The sequence below is a fragment of the Panthera uncia genome (genome assembly GCF_023721935.1).
Source record: "Panthera uncia isolate 11264 chromosome D3 unlocalized genomic scaffold, Puncia_PCG_1.0 HiC_scaffold_8, whole genome shotgun sequence".
Lineage (NCBI taxonomy): Eukaryota > Metazoa > Chordata > Mammalia > Carnivora > Felidae > Panthera > Panthera uncia.
Window position 1 is genome coordinate 16,659,482 of NW_026057586.1, and position 19,021 is coordinate 16,678,502.

At 46.7% G+C, this 19,021-nt stretch overlaps 1 protein-coding gene across 2 annotated transcripts in view; it reads right to left on the reverse strand.

The window, feature by feature from the left end:
- Positions 1–1,449: 1,449 nt before the first annotated feature.
- ZNF532 (zinc finger protein 532) overlaps positions 1,450–19,021 on the reverse strand; it is a 110,365-nt gene continuing 92,793 nt past the window's right edge. For both annotated transcript variants that reach the window (XM_049620269.1, XM_049620268.1), the window contains exons 8-10: positions 7,965–8,077; positions 5,479–5,626; positions 1,450–4,082 (exon numbers count right to left, since the gene is read on the reverse strand). In XM_049620269.1, coding sequence (XP_049476226.1) covers positions 3,588–4,082; positions 5,479–5,626; positions 7,965–8,077 — 756 coding nt within the window. In that variant the 3' untranslated portion in view covers positions 1,450–3,587. The remainder of the gene's footprint in view (positions 4,083–5,478; positions 5,627–7,964; positions 8,078–19,021) is intronic.

Below are 19,021 nucleotides of genomic sequence, written 5' to 3' on the forward strand. Positions count from 1 at the left end.
CCCACCCTGGGCTGAGTCCTCATGACGATGGCTGGGTCGACACTATGCCTATACCGATTTAAACGTTGGTCCTTGATGGCCATTTATGCTGCCCAAATATGTGCAGCCTCCTCTTCTGGGGGCTTGGTAGGATGGTACTCCCAGCCTCCTTGTGAGGAGGTGGGAACACGTGACTGGTTTCGGCCAATGAGCTGTGAAGAATAACACCTATCACTTCTGGGCCACAGCATTTCATTGCACGTTCCCTTTGCCACAGGAACCAGCAACTTTTGTGACAGAGGGATAAGGGGACAAGATTTGGAGCAATGTCTCCAGTCAACCCACAACAAACATCCAAGGTGACCAAGAAATCAGCCTTGCTGTTTTAAATTTTCTTTAATGTTTTTATTTATTTTTGAAGGAGAGAGCCAGAGCATGAGCGGGGGAGGAGCAGACAGAGAGGGAGACACAGAATTTGAAGCAGCCTCCAGGCTCCGAGCTGTCAGCATAGAGCCTGATACGGGGCTCGAACTCAGAAACTGTGAGATCGTGACCTGAGCCGAAGTCGGACGCTTAACCGACTGAGCCACCCAGGCGCCCCAAGACTTGCTGTTTTAAGACATTGAGAGTTAGGGTTGTAACCACAGCATGATCTAACCTATCGTGGTTGAAACACCCCTCCACCATCCATCCTAAACACGGCCACCGGCCAGTCTGGTTATACCACTCCCCTGTCCAAATATCCGTTATCTGAGTACAAACCCCTCAATCTATCATTCAAGGCTCTTTATAAGTTGGCCTGAGCCTATCCTGTAAGCCTCAGCTCCACCTCCCCACCCAAGAGAGGAGACGGGCTTCCTAAGAATTCACAGAGCATGCCCCAGTTTCTGCCTTTGGTCTGAATACGCCCCGTTTCCCAAATGCTCGCATCCATCGCCCTATCCAGGTCTACTGCCAAGGAAGAATGGCTGCAACTCACGAGTCCCACCGCGGGCTTCTGTTCAGCATGTACACCATGTTACCCCCAAGTACTCACGTCTTCCGTTAATGGCTAAGAATTGTCCACAGAGTCCCCTCCCAATTCTGCTCCCTCTTCCTGGAACTCCTATGAGTCTTGTTATTTTGTCCTTCTGGACTTCGAAGCTCGTCCGTACGTTCCACCTCCTTACCTGTGTGCTGTATCCCAGGCCATTTCTTCACGACCTGTCCTCCAGCTCACCAGGCCGCTCTCCAGGTGCATCAACCAGGCTCCCTCCCATGGCTACAGCCCTGTGTGCTGGGCTACCCTGGATCTCTACTGCTTTTTCCTTTTGGATCTCAGGGCGTTTTTCGAAACCTTCTTGGATGCTCAGCTAGGCATTTAGAGATGCTAACTTTACATTAGCGAGCATTTCTGGGGGATTTAAGAGTAGAGAGACTTCCGGTTTCTCTTATAACAGCCAGATAGCGCCACAAACAAAAATTCTAGTGTCGTGTTTCGCACATACTTTTTATTGTTCAGTAAGTGAATATTTGTCAATATGTACATAAACACAGAGAGCGAGCGCTAAGATTGCGAGCAAGAGCGTCTGGGTTCTAATACGCAAAGCCACTTACCAGCTGTGAGGGCTCAGGCAAAGAACGGAATCGGAGCTCAGCTTCCTCAACTGTAAAACTAGACCATTAAGACCCGCGCGGCCCACCGCACAGGTTTATTGCAAGGTTCAAATGCAGAAACACATGAAAGTGCTATGAATACACCTTAGAGCAATACAAGTATAAATAGAACAAGTAACAGCAATTGAATTTCAAGCGTGGGAATACTTAATCACGCCCTTGCGTTATACCCACGAAATCGATGGCAGTCAACGCGAAAGCGACCAAAGAGCTGAGCGCTAACGAGAACGCACGTGCCATTCTCCGGAGGGGGAAAGAGTTCTGCAACATCCCGTAGTCCTGTCCCTGCGACTACTCGCTTCCTAAACTTCACGAAGATGTCAGAGCCCCACCATCAATGACTCTCTCACAGAAGCGCAAGGGCCAATGTCCCACGTTTATTTACATACGAAATGTGTTGAATACAGTTATGACGGATGTAGTGCGTAACAGCGGACAGCGCCGAGACCTTCTGAGGAACCGGACGTTGACTACAGCGTATCATGCAAGTGCCTATATATACACAAAACGGAATTCCTTTTTCGTAAAAATAAAAAGTACAAAACGTGTTCCGGGATAAATACAAGGTATAAAATGCCAAAGAAAACACAGAAACGGAAACTGAAAAATAGGAACGCTCCCAGAGAACTATAAACGGAAGGGACAGAGGAGTGCCCACCCCTGCTGTGCTTTGATAAAGCGGAACTACTAATATTAAAGAGACTTATTGAAATGACCGAACTGAGGCCGGGCGGCTCAGCGCGTGACCGAGCGGCCGATCGCGACACGCGGGTTGCTGCATTGATAGGTCAGAGGTGGAGTCGTGCATCTCAACTCCAAGTACCAGAACGTTTGGCAGTAGCACCCCAGAACAGGAAACGCCAGCTCTTTCGACGGCAAAGGGTTCAGAAGGGTTAAGTCAACTGGGAGTTTTTTTCTTTGTTCCTGTCAAGAGCCAGAGAAATACTTGATATTTTTAGTTGTGTCTTCGTAGGAGTTAATAAATTCCATGACAAAAACTCGACTATCTAAATCTACTGGTCTAGCTACATATGTGTCACTGTTACAGTAGTCCAGCCCTTGGGTGACTTGATCTCCTTGTGTTCTTTCAGCCAGCCTTGCAGATCGGCCCAGAAAAACCCCCAGCCCCTGGTTTTCCCCCGGCAACGCCCTTCTTCCCCGTTCCAGAATGGAGCGGAGGATAATCCATGCGCTTTACTGTAGAGGCCTGGCCTACGTTTTGATCCATCCCTGGGAAGGAAGCTACCTGCAGGCTGCTTGAAACACGGTCGGGCGTGGCCTGGAAGAAGATGCCAGACGCCGGAGTGCAACCGGTCGCACGGGACAGGTGCACTCGCCGGCTTAGAGCAGGCACGTTGAGGGTAGTGCTAAGACACTTAAAAGTCCCTAGTGTTTTTGAGACCCACAATACCTACAATTTATATAGTGAATTCTAAAAATTAAAAAGACTAAAAAAGGCATTATCTTAGCCTGCAATTAGTTAACCCATTCAAATCTGTAACATACAAAATGGTTTATTTGAATTCAGGAACTGCCCCTGTTGCTAAGAACTCTGTGTTTAAAGAAACAGTACAAAAAGAAAAAGTCTAACCCCCAAAAAAACCAAAAAACAAAAAACAAAACCCAAGGAACAAACAAACAAACAAAAAAAACCAAAGACCGAGAAAAGAAAACCTCAAAACATTTTTTCACTAAATACCGATACAAACATGTAACAAAGAGTATAAAAAGGTATTCATTGAAATATATACAAACTCTTTGAAACTCAAATACTGTTTTCATACTTATCGAGGAGGATATACACGACCAGGTGGAGAAGGTACACTGGAAGAGAATATATTGCAACAGCCTAGACAGTACTGTTAACTCTATTATACTGCAAACTTTTTGTAACAAAAATGTCTCTTTTATTCCAATGTGGACAGGGATTCTCCTTACGGGAAGGTCTGTGGCTATTTCTCGGCCGAACTCACTCTTTTGGATTTAATGAAGGCCATGCCGTGTGTCCGCATGTGGGCGTTTAAGGCAGCTTCAGTCTCGAACGTCTTTGCGCACACCTTGCACTTCCGGTCTGACAGCGCGCCATCGGGCGCCTCGTCCTCGCGGCTGGGCTTGTTCTCCTGCTGGTTCTCCTCCCCGGCCCCGTTCTGCTTGGACACCGGCTGCGGCTCCTTCAGCTTGTGCACGATGAACAGGTGCCTGGACAGCGACACGTGCGACGTGTAGCAGAGGCCGCACTCGCGGCACTGGTAGGAGGAGCCGTCTGACTTGTGCTGAGGGATGTGTTCGTGGAACTGCAGCAGGTTTTCGGTGGTGAAGCCGCACACGGCACACTTGTGAACCTTGAACACGTTGATCTTCAGCTTCTTCAGCGGCTGGGTGATCGCCCCTCTGGGCGGTCTGAACTCCAGCACGGGTTCTTCCAACTTGCGCTTGGGACTGGGAACCTTGGAGGGAAGAGAACGTGGACGACACGCGTGAGAATCGCTCTGCCCCGCGGGTGACAAGCCACCAGTTCTCCCAGGCCCCGAGAGCTGCTGGGACAAGCGGTGTTGAGCTTCGGGATTCGGGGGCTCCCGCAGCGGCCCCAGGAAAGCAAAGCGGGGCATGGGATGGGGGTGGGAAGCAGAGGGGGCGGGGTTGTGAGGTTGCAAGGCACGGTCAGAGGTGGCCTCGGTGTGGGCGACGTTTGCACAGCGGCCCGCTGCGGTGAGGACAGGCGTCCAGGCGGGCGGGGGAGCCGAGGCGGGAGGCAGCCTGGGGGACAGAAGGGAGGCCAGGGGGCTGCAGCCGTGACCAGGTGGTGTGGACAGGGGGCAGGGGGCGAGGCAGAGAAAAGGTCAGGACTTTGCCTCTCCTGAGGCTGGGATGGAGAGCTGCTAGAAGCCCAGCTGGTCTGGGAGCCGAGCTTTCCCGCACACTCACCTTCGTCACACGGCTGACCCGCAGGCCGTGCTCTTCCCCTCCCGCTCCCATCTGCCTAAATCTGAGCCACGTTAAATCCCCTCGTTTGCAGCTGGCCAAAAGTCCAAGCCAGAGGGACACCCCCTCCTGCCCGCTCTGCGGCCCACCTCTTCTCTGTCCTGTTGACAGGGCACCACTCATACATGGCCTTGACCTGGAGCTGCCCCTGCACGTAGATCCTTTAATTCCATCCCCACCCCCACCCCCACCCCTGGAAGGGAAAAGATTACAGACTAACGAGACACTAGTCTGACTCGTATTCTGATTAGGCTTTACTCAGTGATCAGCTCCCCCATTGCGCACACTCGGGCTGCTACCCAGGCACATTCCAGACACAGCCCAGTGCCAAAGCCAGCAGAGCGATCTCCTAAATGTCTGCCGAACTGCTTGCTGCCTCTCCGATCGCGCTTGCCACACACACGCCTAACACACACGTTAACGCTCATCATACTGCTGATTCAAGTTCGCTAGCCGCTGACCTAAGAAATAAGGCAGAGATGTATCGTTTTATCTTCTGCCATCGTGAAGCGAAACTAAGGAGAACCCCTTCATTTTTACTTGGTACCTTTCACAACCGACGTACTGCCAACCAGAAAAGCCATCTAGCTTTCTACCTTCTGGCTGAGAGCCAACTGGTGAGCGTCCACAGAAAATTCTATCATTTCTGTACACAAGTAGATCCCTCAAGCTGCTTCTGGAAAGATGTAGAAGAAACTTAATACCTTTTAGGGGCAGGACGAAAGATAAGAATGGGTGTACGGGGAGCTGACCTATTGTTTTATAAGCTTTGTAACTGCGGCGAAACTTAAACGAAGAGAGTGAATGGAAAAAGCAAGTCAACACAATTCCACTGTAAAGAGAACATTTGCCATGTTTGACCTTGGCATCTTCTTTTATTTCTGTTTCCTCCTCGTTGGTGGCTTCTGTCATCTCTTTCAAGTCGGGATCCTTGATTCCGTGCATGAGCTGGATATGTTTCTCCAGCATCAACCGTTTCGTAAAGGTGCGTCTAGAGTCTGGGCAGTGCCTGTGGGGCAAAGACAAGGAGGTAACCCGCCTGCCGAAAGGTACCCCACGCTGAAGAACACCCTCTCTACCGAAGGGACCTTCGCCAGCCAACACTACGCTCAGCGGGGTCAAGATGATCTGTGTGAGGGGCGCCTGGGTACCTCGGTCGGTGAAGCGTCCCACTTCGGGTCAGGTCACGATCTCACCTGGGTTCGTGACTTTGAGCCCCACGTGGGGCTCGGTGTTGACGGCCAGCGCAGAGCCTGCTTGGGACCCTCTCTCCACCCCCCCCCTCCGCCCCTCCCCCGCTCTTTCTCTCAAGGAAAGAAATGAATGGAAACAAACCAACAAAAAAAGATCTTTGCGGATACCGATGGCCCAAAATGAAATAGCAGTTCTGCCATGAACTGCAGTTTCCAGCGTGTGAGAAAAATTTTTGCGGTTTCTGTAGAAAGCTTTCTGTCGGTTTTGGCGTCTCGGTAGGATCAGCCTAATTCAGTTTGGCTGGGGTGTTTACTTATTCTCTAGATCTGGTTAAAGTACTACTTCATTTAGAATTCTCGGTGACTTTCATTTTTAAATTGAGGGTATCGAATTTCAGAAGTTTTCTTTACAATGACTCCGTGTTCCCTCGAAATTTACGGCATAAGAGATACTTTAATATGGAAAAAGTCCTCCCGGATTCCTTCATGTGGATGTTAATTATTCCTGTCCGCTCCGCCATAACAAAGAGAAGACAGGGTGTGTGGCCCTGTTAAATTCCTCACCAGGGCACAAACTCGGTATCACAGCACTGAAATTCATGTGTTCATTCAGTTGACTGAAATGTAGAAAACTCAACAGATAGCCAATATAGGTCAATCTTTTAAGTTTTCATTTCATCTCTGTGGGGGGGGGGGGGCAAACCTGTCGATTATGAATAGTTTTTCTTTAGAAGATATGAATTCGCCATTTTCTTAATGCAATGGACCAAAAACAGGTTTAGGGAAAAAAAAGAAAGAGAAGTGAATGACCGTGGTGACTACAGGTGCCATAAGGCAGACATCAAAAATCCACTGCAGTGAAGGAGGGTGAAAATACCTCATGGTCTTATGCAGAATCAAATTTACTGCCTTCAAAAAGCCTTCTGGAGATGTTGTAATGATTGGCCCCACACCCTGATGATTTCGTGTTAGAGACCCCCACCCCCCCACCCCGGCAGGGGCAGCCCTGGGAGCCCGTGCCAACCCCGCACCACAAAGGAAATCGGCCAGACGATCCGAGCATCTTACTGCCTTACGGTGTCTCCGGGGAGAAATACACAAAACCCGTCCGAGGAGGAAGGACTAAGCCACGCCAGACTCCCTTCCTACCTTCTTCTCAGCCAGGGCCTCCTTCTAAGTCCTCCCATCCTTCCGGCGCAGTCTCAAACATGCAGGCCTGATTCACAGAATGTTCTCACCTCACCGAAATCACTCCCGGCTTTAATTTCACTGCAGGAGTTGTCTACGTCCCGGTTTTCCTACCCGAGCAACTTTCCCTAACTAATCAAGAATAGTGAAGCCTTGAGGAACAGACAGCCAACCATCACGCGTGTCCTGAGACACACGGTCCTCTGTGCCCTGCTTTGATCATGTCACACGCTACGTGCTGGCTACATGGCTTCTGTGTCTGTTAGTTCTCTCCCTGTTACAAGAAGTGCCTTAAAGTAAGTAAGCCTGTTACCAACTCACTTGAGGCATGTTCTGATTAAGTGGGTGATAAAGCTTTTTCACTAACGATATAACAAGTTCCGATTTTCATGTCCAAAGAGGTAGCTCAGGACTGTCCAGAGTGGCATCACCACCCACTCGATGTGTTGGCCTACTCCATTCCTTGAATTTGATCTCTGAGCCAAATGTGTGCGCTGGGAAAAGGCTGCCCCTGCATTAGGGAAAACAGTCCGGCCTAGGACAGAGTCCCCGACCAGGCCCCATCAGGGTCTGCTCTGAACCAGTCAACTGGACAATCAACCTGCCAATCGAAGCTGGCAAATCCCTGCGCTTATAGAGACCAAAAAGCATCTCATTCACCTGTGCACCTGCAAAGCAACCACTTTTCCAAAACGCTCAGGTATATAAAATCTATCCCTCTGGACAACAGGTAAGGACCCGGGCACGTACACAGGGTATGCCAGAAACTCCTGTTTATTTTACTATTGTTAAGTGTTATGGCCCAGTCAAGAAACTGTTATGTCCCAACAATGGAACAGCACTAAAAAGTGAAATCTATAACCTGCAGCACAGAAATGGAGAGGTAATGGCAAAATATGAAAAGCCGTAGAAAAGTTCCAGCATTATCCTTTTACCGTGCTTCGCACGTTAGAAATGAGGACTTACGAGCAGGTGTAAACTTTCCTGATGCCTTTGTGCTTGATCCGATTGTGACGGCACAGGCTGTGTGAGGAGCTGAAAGATTTGTCACACTGGCGGCAAGGGTGTTTTTTCATTTGCTTTGTTAGGAGAAAAGAGATAGAAAGTCACTTAAGAGAACAAAAACAGAACTGCTTTAAAAATTAAGAACTCTTTCGTAACAGTTGGAGTTACATAATCCTCACTGCTTTGCAATACAAAGACAAAACTAACAGATTCTTCTTAATACATAAGAAAAAGGAAGGGCAGGGGTGGGGTAACCGTGAAGGGACTAATTTCTGGAGAATCGGATAAACGTGATGAGAGTAAAATATTAAATATTTTTCTCAAAACACTTATGGTTTTGACTCAACACAAACCCCCAGATATCTGAAAACATAAAATTTCTTTGCAAAAGAGATACAGCTGTTATTTTTAAATAGCAGATACAAGGGGCGCCTGGGTGTCTTAGCTTGTTGAGCGTCAGACTCTTAATTCTGGCTCGGATCATGTCAGTTGTGAGCTTGGGCCCCGCGCGCTGGGCATGGAGACTGCCAGAGACCCTCTCTCCCTCTGCCCCTCCCCTGGCTGTGATATAAACAAACAAACAAACAAATAGCTAGCAGATACTATACAAAAACATAATTCTTCAGTAAACACCAAATAAAACCATTACTTATTTTGGTACATCCAGAGAGAATGTTAACTTGTCCAATATGCCCTTTTAAATGAAATCTCGAGCTAATTTTAAGCATTTTGACTGTCCCCCCAATGATTAACTGTTCCTTACATAAGGGAAGAGTTTTCCAAAAGGCCCTTTGAATACTACCATTTGGTTATTTCAAGAACGCACACGGGGCGCCTGGGTGGCTCAGTCGGTTAAGCGTCCGACTTCAGCTCAGGTCACGATCTCGCGGTCCGTGAGTTCAAGCCCCGCGTCGGGCCCTGGGCTGATGGCTCAGAGCCTGGAGCCTGCTTCCGATTCTGTGTCTCCCTCTCTCTCTGCCCCTCCCCCGTTCATGCTCTGTCTCTCTCTGTCTCAAAAATAAATAAACGTTAAAAAAAAATTAAAAAAAAAAAAGAACGCCCAAGTTTGAAACCACTTTATGTAGTCTGCCATTAGAATACACAGCACGTGTGTATGAGGGTCGGGAGACAGTGACAGAGCAAGAGAAAGCTATCAAGAGATGAAAACCAAAGTTAAAAGTTTCCTAATTTGGCCACGACATGATTATGTGAATTCAACACATTCTCATGTGGACCCTTGGAAGTAAAATGAATGGTTTAACCTAAAAGCACGTTCTTTGGGTACAAGATGCACTGAAGTCTCGAATGAAACGGTGTCGTATCACAAGGAAATCCGATCAAGAAATAACTGCCAGCCTCATGAATAGAACAAAATTTGGCAAAATTAAAAATAGGGCTGAAGTAAAAACAAGTTCTCATGTGAAATAACATTACTATTTATGGCAAGAAGAAGAGATAAGCAAAGCAATTGTGGGCTAAGTGGTTAAAGAAAGGATACAATTTTTTTTTTTTTGAAGTTTTATTTACTTATTTCTGAGACAGACAGAGACAGCATGAGCGGGAGAGGGGCAGAGAGAGAGAATCCCAGGCAGGCTCCGTGCTGCCAGCACAGAGACCGATGCAGGATTCGAACCCACGAAACCATGAGATCATGACCTGAGCTGAAACCGAGAGTCGGACGCTTAACTAACTGAGCCACCCAGGAGCCCGGAAAGAATAAATATTTTAAATAATTGTTTTTATATTAATCACTTGACAAATTTGCCCCTTGTTCAAACTGGTAAGCAAATCGATTTAAGTGATTGGGTTTGGCTCTGGAGAACCAGAAATGGGTTGGCACCTTGTCTCTACCGCTCATGCATCGAACCGTATGCCCTGGGAGAGGGTCTCCATAAACATCCAGTCCCCAAACTGTAGGGTGGGGATCACAACAGTGCCTTCCTCAGAGAGTGCTGGGGGAAGAAAGGGCCGGTGGTGAATTAGTCAGCATAGTGCTTGGGACACAGAGAAATCCTCAATAAATATTCTTTTCTGAATAACAATAAAATATCCAAATTCATTCTAAGAGAGCCGAAAATACTATCTTTTAAATAAAACACATCAGTCTGTTAAGTGTTTAAAAACCTAGGCAGAAGCAAAGGAGGGCATTTCTTCTCCGTGCCAAAGCATTGCTTTTATCATTTTCCTGAGCATATAATCTGGGATATTATGAGAATAATGTCTGTGAGGGAGGGAGGGAGGGAGGGGGAGAGGGAGAGAGAGAGAGAGAGAACAGAGCAAATAACCAACTAATGCCTCTGAGCCACACTCTTTTCCCAAAGGTATTCCTTCATAAACATCTTGATCACATAACATAGACAATTCCCTAGAGTCTTGGATTAGCATTTATGAAACCAGAGAATAAGAGCTTTCTTTTTTGTTTGTTTTTGAGAGAGAGAGAGAGAGAGAGAGAGAGAGAGAGAGAATGATAGGAGGAGGAGCAGAGAGAGAGGGAGACACAGAATCTGAAGCAGGCTCCAGGCTCCGAGATGTCAGCACAGAGCCCAGCCTGGGGCTCGAACTTACAAACCACGAGATCAAGACCTGAGCCGAAGTGGGACGCTTAACCGACTGAGCCACCCAGGTACCCCAAGAGGTTTCTTTAGAATAAAAAGCTTTAAGAACAGTCACGGAAGTCCTACGTACATAAGTCTAATGTCCAATTCCTACTGAGTTTTATACATAGAAGATGGACAATGTTAAGATCACCCAGAAGAGTCAAAACACAAGGCATTTTTCTAAAAGCGAGAAGGTTGTAGCAAATCATCATAAAACATGTAGAGAACGGACATATATCTTTCTAACTATATAACAAAGGCAAGAGGCTTCAGAGGAATGCAAACTGGGTTTTCCATTAAGATGAAGAATTTAAAATTCCATTTCTTGTTATGGTATCATTATGTTAACGTTAAATTAAAAAAATCTTTTTAAGATTTTATTTGTTTAAGTAATCTCTATACCCATTGTGGGGCTCAAACTCACAACCCCGAGATCAAGAGTCCCCATGCTCCACTGACTGGGTCAGCCAGATGCCCCCAAATCAAAATTTTAATAGAGAAATATCAATAAAGAAATCCTCAGTAGGTAATAAATTAAATGAGCAGCTCAGCTGAATCAATAATTACTGTTTTCAAAAAGAACTGACAATGGGTGAGATATTCTTTTCCAGCGTCTTTATGAAAAAATGCAGAAACGAGCGGTGCAATCCCCAAACAATGGAGCAGGCTTTCAAAATCACTGGTGACAGGAAAATTACAGGTTTAAACACCAGCTTCCTGATCAAACCTGCCGTGTTCCCATTACCTAAGAAAACAAGTGACTCCCTTCTTTGTTCAGTTTTAAATACTAACTTATTTAAAGGGGCTTTACCTAATTTATTGTCGTAACTTTCATCTTCAGTGTTAGAATAGCTCATACGGCCACTTTCTGACACAGAAAGCAATTTTTACCAACCAAACAAAAATGGAAAAAATGGTATCGAAAAAGCGTCAAGTGCCATTGTCCTTCTGTTTGTCAAGGTCATTTACTTCCTCCTGGCCCCAGTGTAGCGCAAGCTGATATTGAAGGAACTTGCGTGGACTTTTTGTAGTTAGGTGTTCCCACTCAATGAGGAGTTATTTTGTTTTTAAATAGAGCTCTTTAAAAAAATGGTGGACGAATAAGCTGGCAGGGTCTGAGTATTTTTGAAAACTTTAAATGTCCATAAAACAAATACCTGGGTGCATTTCCTAAACTTTCTCCCTAATTTCCCATTTTTGACTCTCACCTTCACATTCTTTAGGAAAGCAGTGGTTTCTCTTAGCAAATTCCTTTGCTCTGCGCGCCCTAGCCTTGGGCTCAAGGCCTGAGCTCTGGGATTTCCAAGGCCCCTGAAGGCCATTCTTTCTGGATGGCACTCGGTGAATGTGTTTTGGATCGCCATGGGCTCTCACAACCAGACACTGCCCATTCTGGTAACTAGTCCCTTCTTGTCTCTTGGCTTGAAGCCCTCTCTCTGTTCCAGGTGACTCTGAAGAAGTCAGAGGGAGAAAAGTCCCCACCTCAGACATTCCTGCCTCCATGAGGTTCTCTGCCTCCCACCAACATGTGAAGAGCTTCCCTAATTACCACCACACATCCAGAATCACCCACACATTTAGGATGAACAGGAGTGGTATTATTCCCAGGTCGTGCTGACACATACCCTTCAGCTCGATCGTGAACACTTTCTGTGAAAAAGGAAAAACCAACCACCTGTATAGACTTCAACCTGTCCCGACAGTGATCCCACAGGATATAACTCCTAAAACTCTGGACCTTTCCACTTGGCAATCTATTCTACAGATACACCCGCACACGGTATGGTCAGTCCTGTACAATGTGATAAACATGTATCATGGGTCACAAATCACTACAATAAGCAAAATCATGCAATAAAGAACCACAGGGCTTCCGGCAAAAACGCAGTTAAGGGCCTAACACCCGAAAACTATTGGTGACGCGCTTAACAGCAGCATCCTGTGCAACTGGGTGGGGGAGGGCTGTGGCTTGTTGAGATTCTGTGAAGTGGAGGAAGGAGGGTTACCTGAAATCTGAGGGTCGGAGGGAAGGTGTAACACCGGGGGTAGGCAGCGTGACTCAACGGGGAGGTGAAGTCGCCGACGACAGTCTGACGTGAGTGCCTGCGTGTGTTTTGTGGATTCCGACACAAGTCCATTCCACGATTTTCTGTGCTCACCGAGTGTCTCTCTCAGGGATGGGGTCACACGTGAGCGAGCTCAGAACCCACATCAAGCTCCGACCGCTCCCTGACAGATCAACTGCGTTAGAACAAATCTGATACTAAAGGAACTATTTACTACCTACTACGGGAAGGGACCAGTGCAGAAAATGATGATATCCACAAGCTGTGTTCTGCATTCGAAAGAAGTAAAAAGAGAACATCTATGCATGTACGATGATCCTGGCATAAGAGAAACTTCAAGATCCATAATAACAAACTTCGTGGTGCTGGGTGGGCCAGGGTAGGAATGAGGTTTTTTGCTGTCTTCCTTCATACTATCTAGACTGTTGAACAATGTGAATATAGCCCACACCACCACCAACGAAAAATTTCCTTCTGTTGCCTCAAAAAAACTCCACAGCAGGTTTGCGGAGGTGTAATTTACAAAATGGAAAATGCACTCGTTTGCATGTATAGTTCTAGGAGTTTTGACAAATAGACACAGAGCGGTTCCATCACCTCTAAAATTCCCCTGTGCCCCTTTACAGCCAAGTTTTCTTCCTACATCCAGCTCTTGGCAACCACCGATCTGCTTTCTAGCCTCTGGTTTTGTGTTTTCCATTTGTCACATAAATGGAACCACATAGTACAGCATGTAGTTTCTGGAGTCTGGCTTCTTTCACTGGCACAGCACATGCGCCATTCATCCACGCTGTTGAGCGCATCGGCAACCCGTTCCTTTTCATTGCGGGACAGCATTCCACGGATTCTATGGATCGCCTCCGCTTCCTGAATCTGCGTCCCAGGTGAAGGACCTCTAGGCTGTTTCCAGCTTTTGGGAATTAGGAATTAAAGCCCCTACAAACACGCACGTACAGATTCTGGTTGAACATATAATCTTATTTCTCTTGGGTGAAGGCTTAGGAATGAGATTACGGGGTCCTATCAACCCGCTTCCCAGGATGGCTGTGCTCTGCGTTTCCACCAGCAATGAAGCAGAGCTCCAGCTCTGTCCTGCCACCTTCTAGCAGTTGGGACTGTGATTTTATTGCAGCCATTCTATAGGGTGGTTCGTAGTATTTCATCGAGGTTTTAATTTGCAGTTCCCTAATGACTCATGGTGTTAAGGTAAAAGATTTTCAGTGGACAAAACACCTACATACACAGTAGACCTCTGCCTCCAAAGAAAAACCCGCACCCTCTGTAAGTTTCTAGTTTTTAATTTCTATTTCAGGAGGAATTTCAGTGCCCCGTAAGCGCCCTGAAATTAGAAGCTATAAATCACTCATCTCTATAGCCCTGGCATTCGGCATACAGAAAATATTCGGTAAATATTTACTGTGTGGATGAATAAAGGAAATAACCAAATACACAATTACCTACTGGAAAAATATGAGCAGGTACTACAGAGTAATCACAGAGTAGCAAATGTAGGATAACGTGCTGGACACAGGGCAAGCACTGCTTGCTTTTGGAAGATGGGCCAGACAGGAGCATGTTTAAATACTGATAAGAGGATCAGAAAAAACGCACCTATTGAGGACAGAGGCAAGACAGGAGTCAATGAGCGGGGAGAATTCAGACAGGAGGGGGTTTGCAGACAGGAGGAAGAGCACGTCTTCCTGTGTGACTGCAGATAAGGCGCCACCTTCGGGCAGGTGCCGTGCTTATTACGGTCAGGTGGGCGGGTGACGAAGAGACAGAGGAAATTGACTGAGTCCCTGCCCAGCAGCTGCCATTTCAAAGTGATGTATATACAGTGCATCTCGGTACCACAGCCTTCATTTTCCTTCTCTTACTGTTTCCGGTTCTAAAAAATAACAAACACTTGCTACAAAATAAAAGAGAGAAAAGACTGCCTCTAATCTCACCAACTACAATAACCAGTGTCAATTTCTAAGCTATACATAGCCTTCCCATTTCTCTTCTGGATGCACGTTCACGTGTACTTGTAAGAATGAGTCTATACTATACATCTTGATTTGCAACTTGATTTATTTTCATATACAGCTACACGTTTTGATCTCTCTACAGTCTTCTTAACACAACATAGTATTCTATTGTGTAAATGGGCCATAATGTATTTAACTATCTCTCATTAATGATTTAGGTTGTTTCAAATCTCCAGTAACTGCAGAAAAAAACTTCCGTAGTCAGGGGTGCCTGGGTGGCTCAGTCAGTTAAGCGTCCAACTTCAACTCAGGTTATGATCTCACAGCCCATGAGTTCAAGCCCTGCGTTGGGCTCTGTGCTCACAGCTCCGAACCTGGAATCTGCTTCGGATTCTGTGTCTCCCCCTCTCTGCCCCTTCCCCGCTCGCACTCTGTCTCAAAATAAACATTAAAAAAAAAGTTTTTTAAGTGTCTGTAGTCAACCAATTATTTCGGTGGTATGAACTTCTGAAAAGTCTTTCTAGTTTAGAAGTTGTGAAAAATGTCAAGGCCCTTTGACACTTCTTGCCAAACTGTCCTCAAAAAGGACCTCATCGGTGTCAGTCAGGGCTCACTCACCAAAAGCCTTACAGATCACCATTCAACTTTGCCAAAGTGGTAGGTAGAATATTATAACCGCACTTTATTTTATTTTTCCTCAATGCCTAGGGATGCTGGACATCTATCCATATGTTTCTGAGCCATTTACAGTGAACTGCCCCATCATATCCTTTCTACGGTTTTCTATGGAGTGAAGTCAGGAGAAGAATGGCAGGTGAGGAGGTCAGATCAAGACCACAGCCCTTGTGGACCACCATGGGGACTTTGTGTCATGCATGACACGTGACCAGAAGACACCAATGGGTCATCCATGATGCCTGATGGGAAGACACTAATGGGTTCGAGCAGAGGAATAATATGATCAAGGTCACTCTGGCTGCCAAGTGTAGAAGCAAAGAACCAGTGTGGAGGCGACAGACTTAAGTGTCATGGGTTTGGAAAGTAAAGGTGATGACAAATGACTGGATTTGGCATGTATCTCAAAGGTGGATCTGTGGATGGGCTGCATGTGGGTGGCAAAGGAGAGAAAAGAAGGGGTTCGTATCACTCGAAATTCGTTGGCAGGGCACTTGGTAGAACAGTTTTACCAGTTTCTGAATGGCAAAGTAGGAGAGAAGCAGGTTTGAGGAGAGGAATCAAGAATTATATTTTGAATACATTACATTCCAGAAGCCCACTGGAGATCTAAGTAGAGATACTAAGTGGTTAGATTCAAGTGTGCAACTCAGAGGAGAGGTCCAGGCCAAAGATACAATTCTGCGAGTCGGTAGGTTCGGATGGCATTTAAAGTCCCAGGCCTTAGGGGCACCTGGGTGGCTCAGTTGGTTAAGTGTCCGACTTCGGCCCAGGTCATGATCTCACGGTTCGTGAGTCTGAGCTCCACATCGGGCTCTGTACTGATGGCTCGGAGCCCGGAGCCTGCTTCGGATTCTGTGTCTCCCTCTCTCTCTCTGACCCTCCCCCGTTCATGCTCTGTCTCTCTCTGTCTCAAAAATAAATAAACGTTTAAAAAAAAATTTTAAAGAAAGAAAGAAAGAAAGTCCCAGGCCTGGATGAGAAGTTTCTGAGAATAAAGGGCACATCAACATTTCTAGTCTGGAAGGAGAAGAAAAGACCGAGAAGAGCTATCAATGAAGCAGGAAGGAGGAGAACCAAGAGGCCTAGGAAAGAAAGCATTTCCAGGAGAACCTAGCAGACAACCGCTTCAGACAGGTCAAGTGACATCACTGATAAAGCCAAGACCCCGGGTGTGGGTCCCTGGCCACGCGGTTTCTGGGGAGTGGAAACATGGAGTGGCATGGAGAACACAGCGATGGAAAGTGACCTCGGGGACGTTTGCCATAAAGGGAAACAGAGGAAAAAAGGCAGTAGGCAAGTGGGTCAGGAAGGCTGTTCTGTCAGGACAAGAGGCCCCATGGCAAGCTTTAGGATTCTGAGAACAATCCAGGAAAAGCTGAAGACGCAGGCAGGAGCAGACACGTGTGCTTGTGACATCCTCCAGGGGCCAGAAAGGGGGCTGGATGGAGCGCACAGACAGAGGGATGGGCCTTCCGGGGACCCAAATCACCTTCTGTAACAGGAGAGGGCACAGTATGCACGTTCAGAGGTAAAGGGGTTTTCACTGCCTGTCTCTCCTTACGTGTAACACAAAACCCAAACTTCTTGGCCTTTAAGACGGTCCATCCACAATCCAACCCTCAACCCACCATTCTGACCACGTCTCCTAGGACATCATAAATGTTGCAAAGCCACCCCAAATTCACATCTTCTGAAGACAGTGACACGTTCCCCGCCATGCCCCTTGCCCTTCAGAAATAGCCTTCCCTCTCCCGGAGGCCCATTCAAGCCCTTTGGCCCCCTCGGCCAGCTCACCTCTCGGCCCCCTGGTGGACTTCCTGACCTCTCCAGCCACAAGCCTCTCCTTCCCTCGCCCACATCCCACACAGCTACCAGAGCAAACCACTGGAGACACATGCTTCCACATGTCGCTTCCCTGCCTAAAACCCATCTGGGGTTCTCGACACCTTCAAGGGCTAAGGTCTTTGGACTTGCCTACCTCACCAACCCCCTCCCTCCACTACTAGCTGGCGGTCACTTAGAAGGTCACGCTGCTTTGTGCACACCCACACTCTGCTTTGCTGCTCGTACACTGGGTGAATTCCCCCCGTGCATCCTCCAAAAACCTACTTAGGTAGTATTTCTGCTGTGAAGCCTTCCCTGGCATTCGCAAACCCTGCCATTCCCCCCAAGACATGGTGATGCTCACATCGCTGCTTCCTTGGGCCTTAGGTGCTCCTCCTTCTTCTCTTCCACGTATCACATGCAACTTTAATTTTTAACTCCGCTCTGTCCTCCTCCGACCTCTTTCAAGGCTGGGCCGTACCTTCTCTCTCTTCCCCTATTCACAGAGCCTGGACAAGCACTGCGCCGAAATCGGAACTGGAAGCACCCTTCACTTAGTTTTAATTACATACCACCTTGTGATTCCTCTAAGACCCATACTAGCTGCAGCGTTTAAAATATTTATGCATCTGGGGCGCCTGGGTGGCTCCGTCGGCTAAGCGTCCAACTTGAGCTCAGGACATGATCCCACGGGCTGTGGGTTCGAGCCCCGTGTTGGGCTCTGTGCGGACAGCTCAGAGCCTGGAGCCTGCTTCGGATTCTGTGTCTCCCTCTCTGCCCTTTCCCTGCTCATGCTCTCAAAAATAAACATTAAAAAATTAAAATATTTTTGCTTTCTTTTTCTACCCAACTGGAAGCATCTCCAGGGCAAGAATTATATCATTTGTTCTCGACCATAGCAAATGTTGTGCAACTTGGTAAATGTTTGTAGAATTAAAAAGTGGTATACACAGAAGAACAAATATGATTAAAAGTTAACATCCTCAAAGTAGGAATGACTTGTTCTAAACAGTTTCAGAATTGACATTACTCCTGTAATGTGCCAAGTGCCCAGACAAACCAAAGACTCGGAAATGAGAAATAAACAGGAAAGACTGTAACCTGAACAGGTTAAAAAAAAAATCTATAGTCGAATAGGTCTCCTATAAAATAAGTTAGCTGTTCTACAGAATAGAAAGGTACTAAGATTACATATAAGTTATAACCCAATAAAGTTGCCCCTTTTCTTTCTTTTTTTGTAAAGTAGGCTCCACACTCAGCGCAGAGCCCAAAGCGGGGCTCAAATTCACGACCATGAGATCGAGACCCGAGCTGAGATCAAGAGTCAGACGCTTAACTGACTGAGCCACCCAGGTGCCCCTACAGTTGCTTTTAAAAAAAAGAAATTCACTAAAGAAACATGTAACATCATCAGCATATGTATTAAATAAATAAAGGTATAATCTTCACTCAGAGAAGTCTTAAAACTTTTCATGAGGATATATTAAAAAAAGTAAATAATCGTGTTTCGTATGTATTTTCTTCATCTGTTCATGTTAGCTCCGGATATTGTATGTACCCACAAAACTGGGCGCTCCCATTCTGTTTGCATGAATATCACCCACACTTATGGAGGGTAAGTCGTAAGAAGCAAACCCGCTTACCCAAGCCACCCCCATGCTCTCCTAGAAAATGGTCTTTTACACAGGCAAGTAGCCTTCCCCCGAAGTGTGGAATACTGTGGGTCATAAATTCTATAAGTCCTTACTGAGAATTTCATATCTAGGACACAAGGGAGATCCTCTGGTCTCACTACATGAAAGAAAATACAAATAAATGGGTAGTTAGATGAGCACAGCGTAGGAAACTCAGACTACGTATGTCTGAAAATATCAAGAAAAACA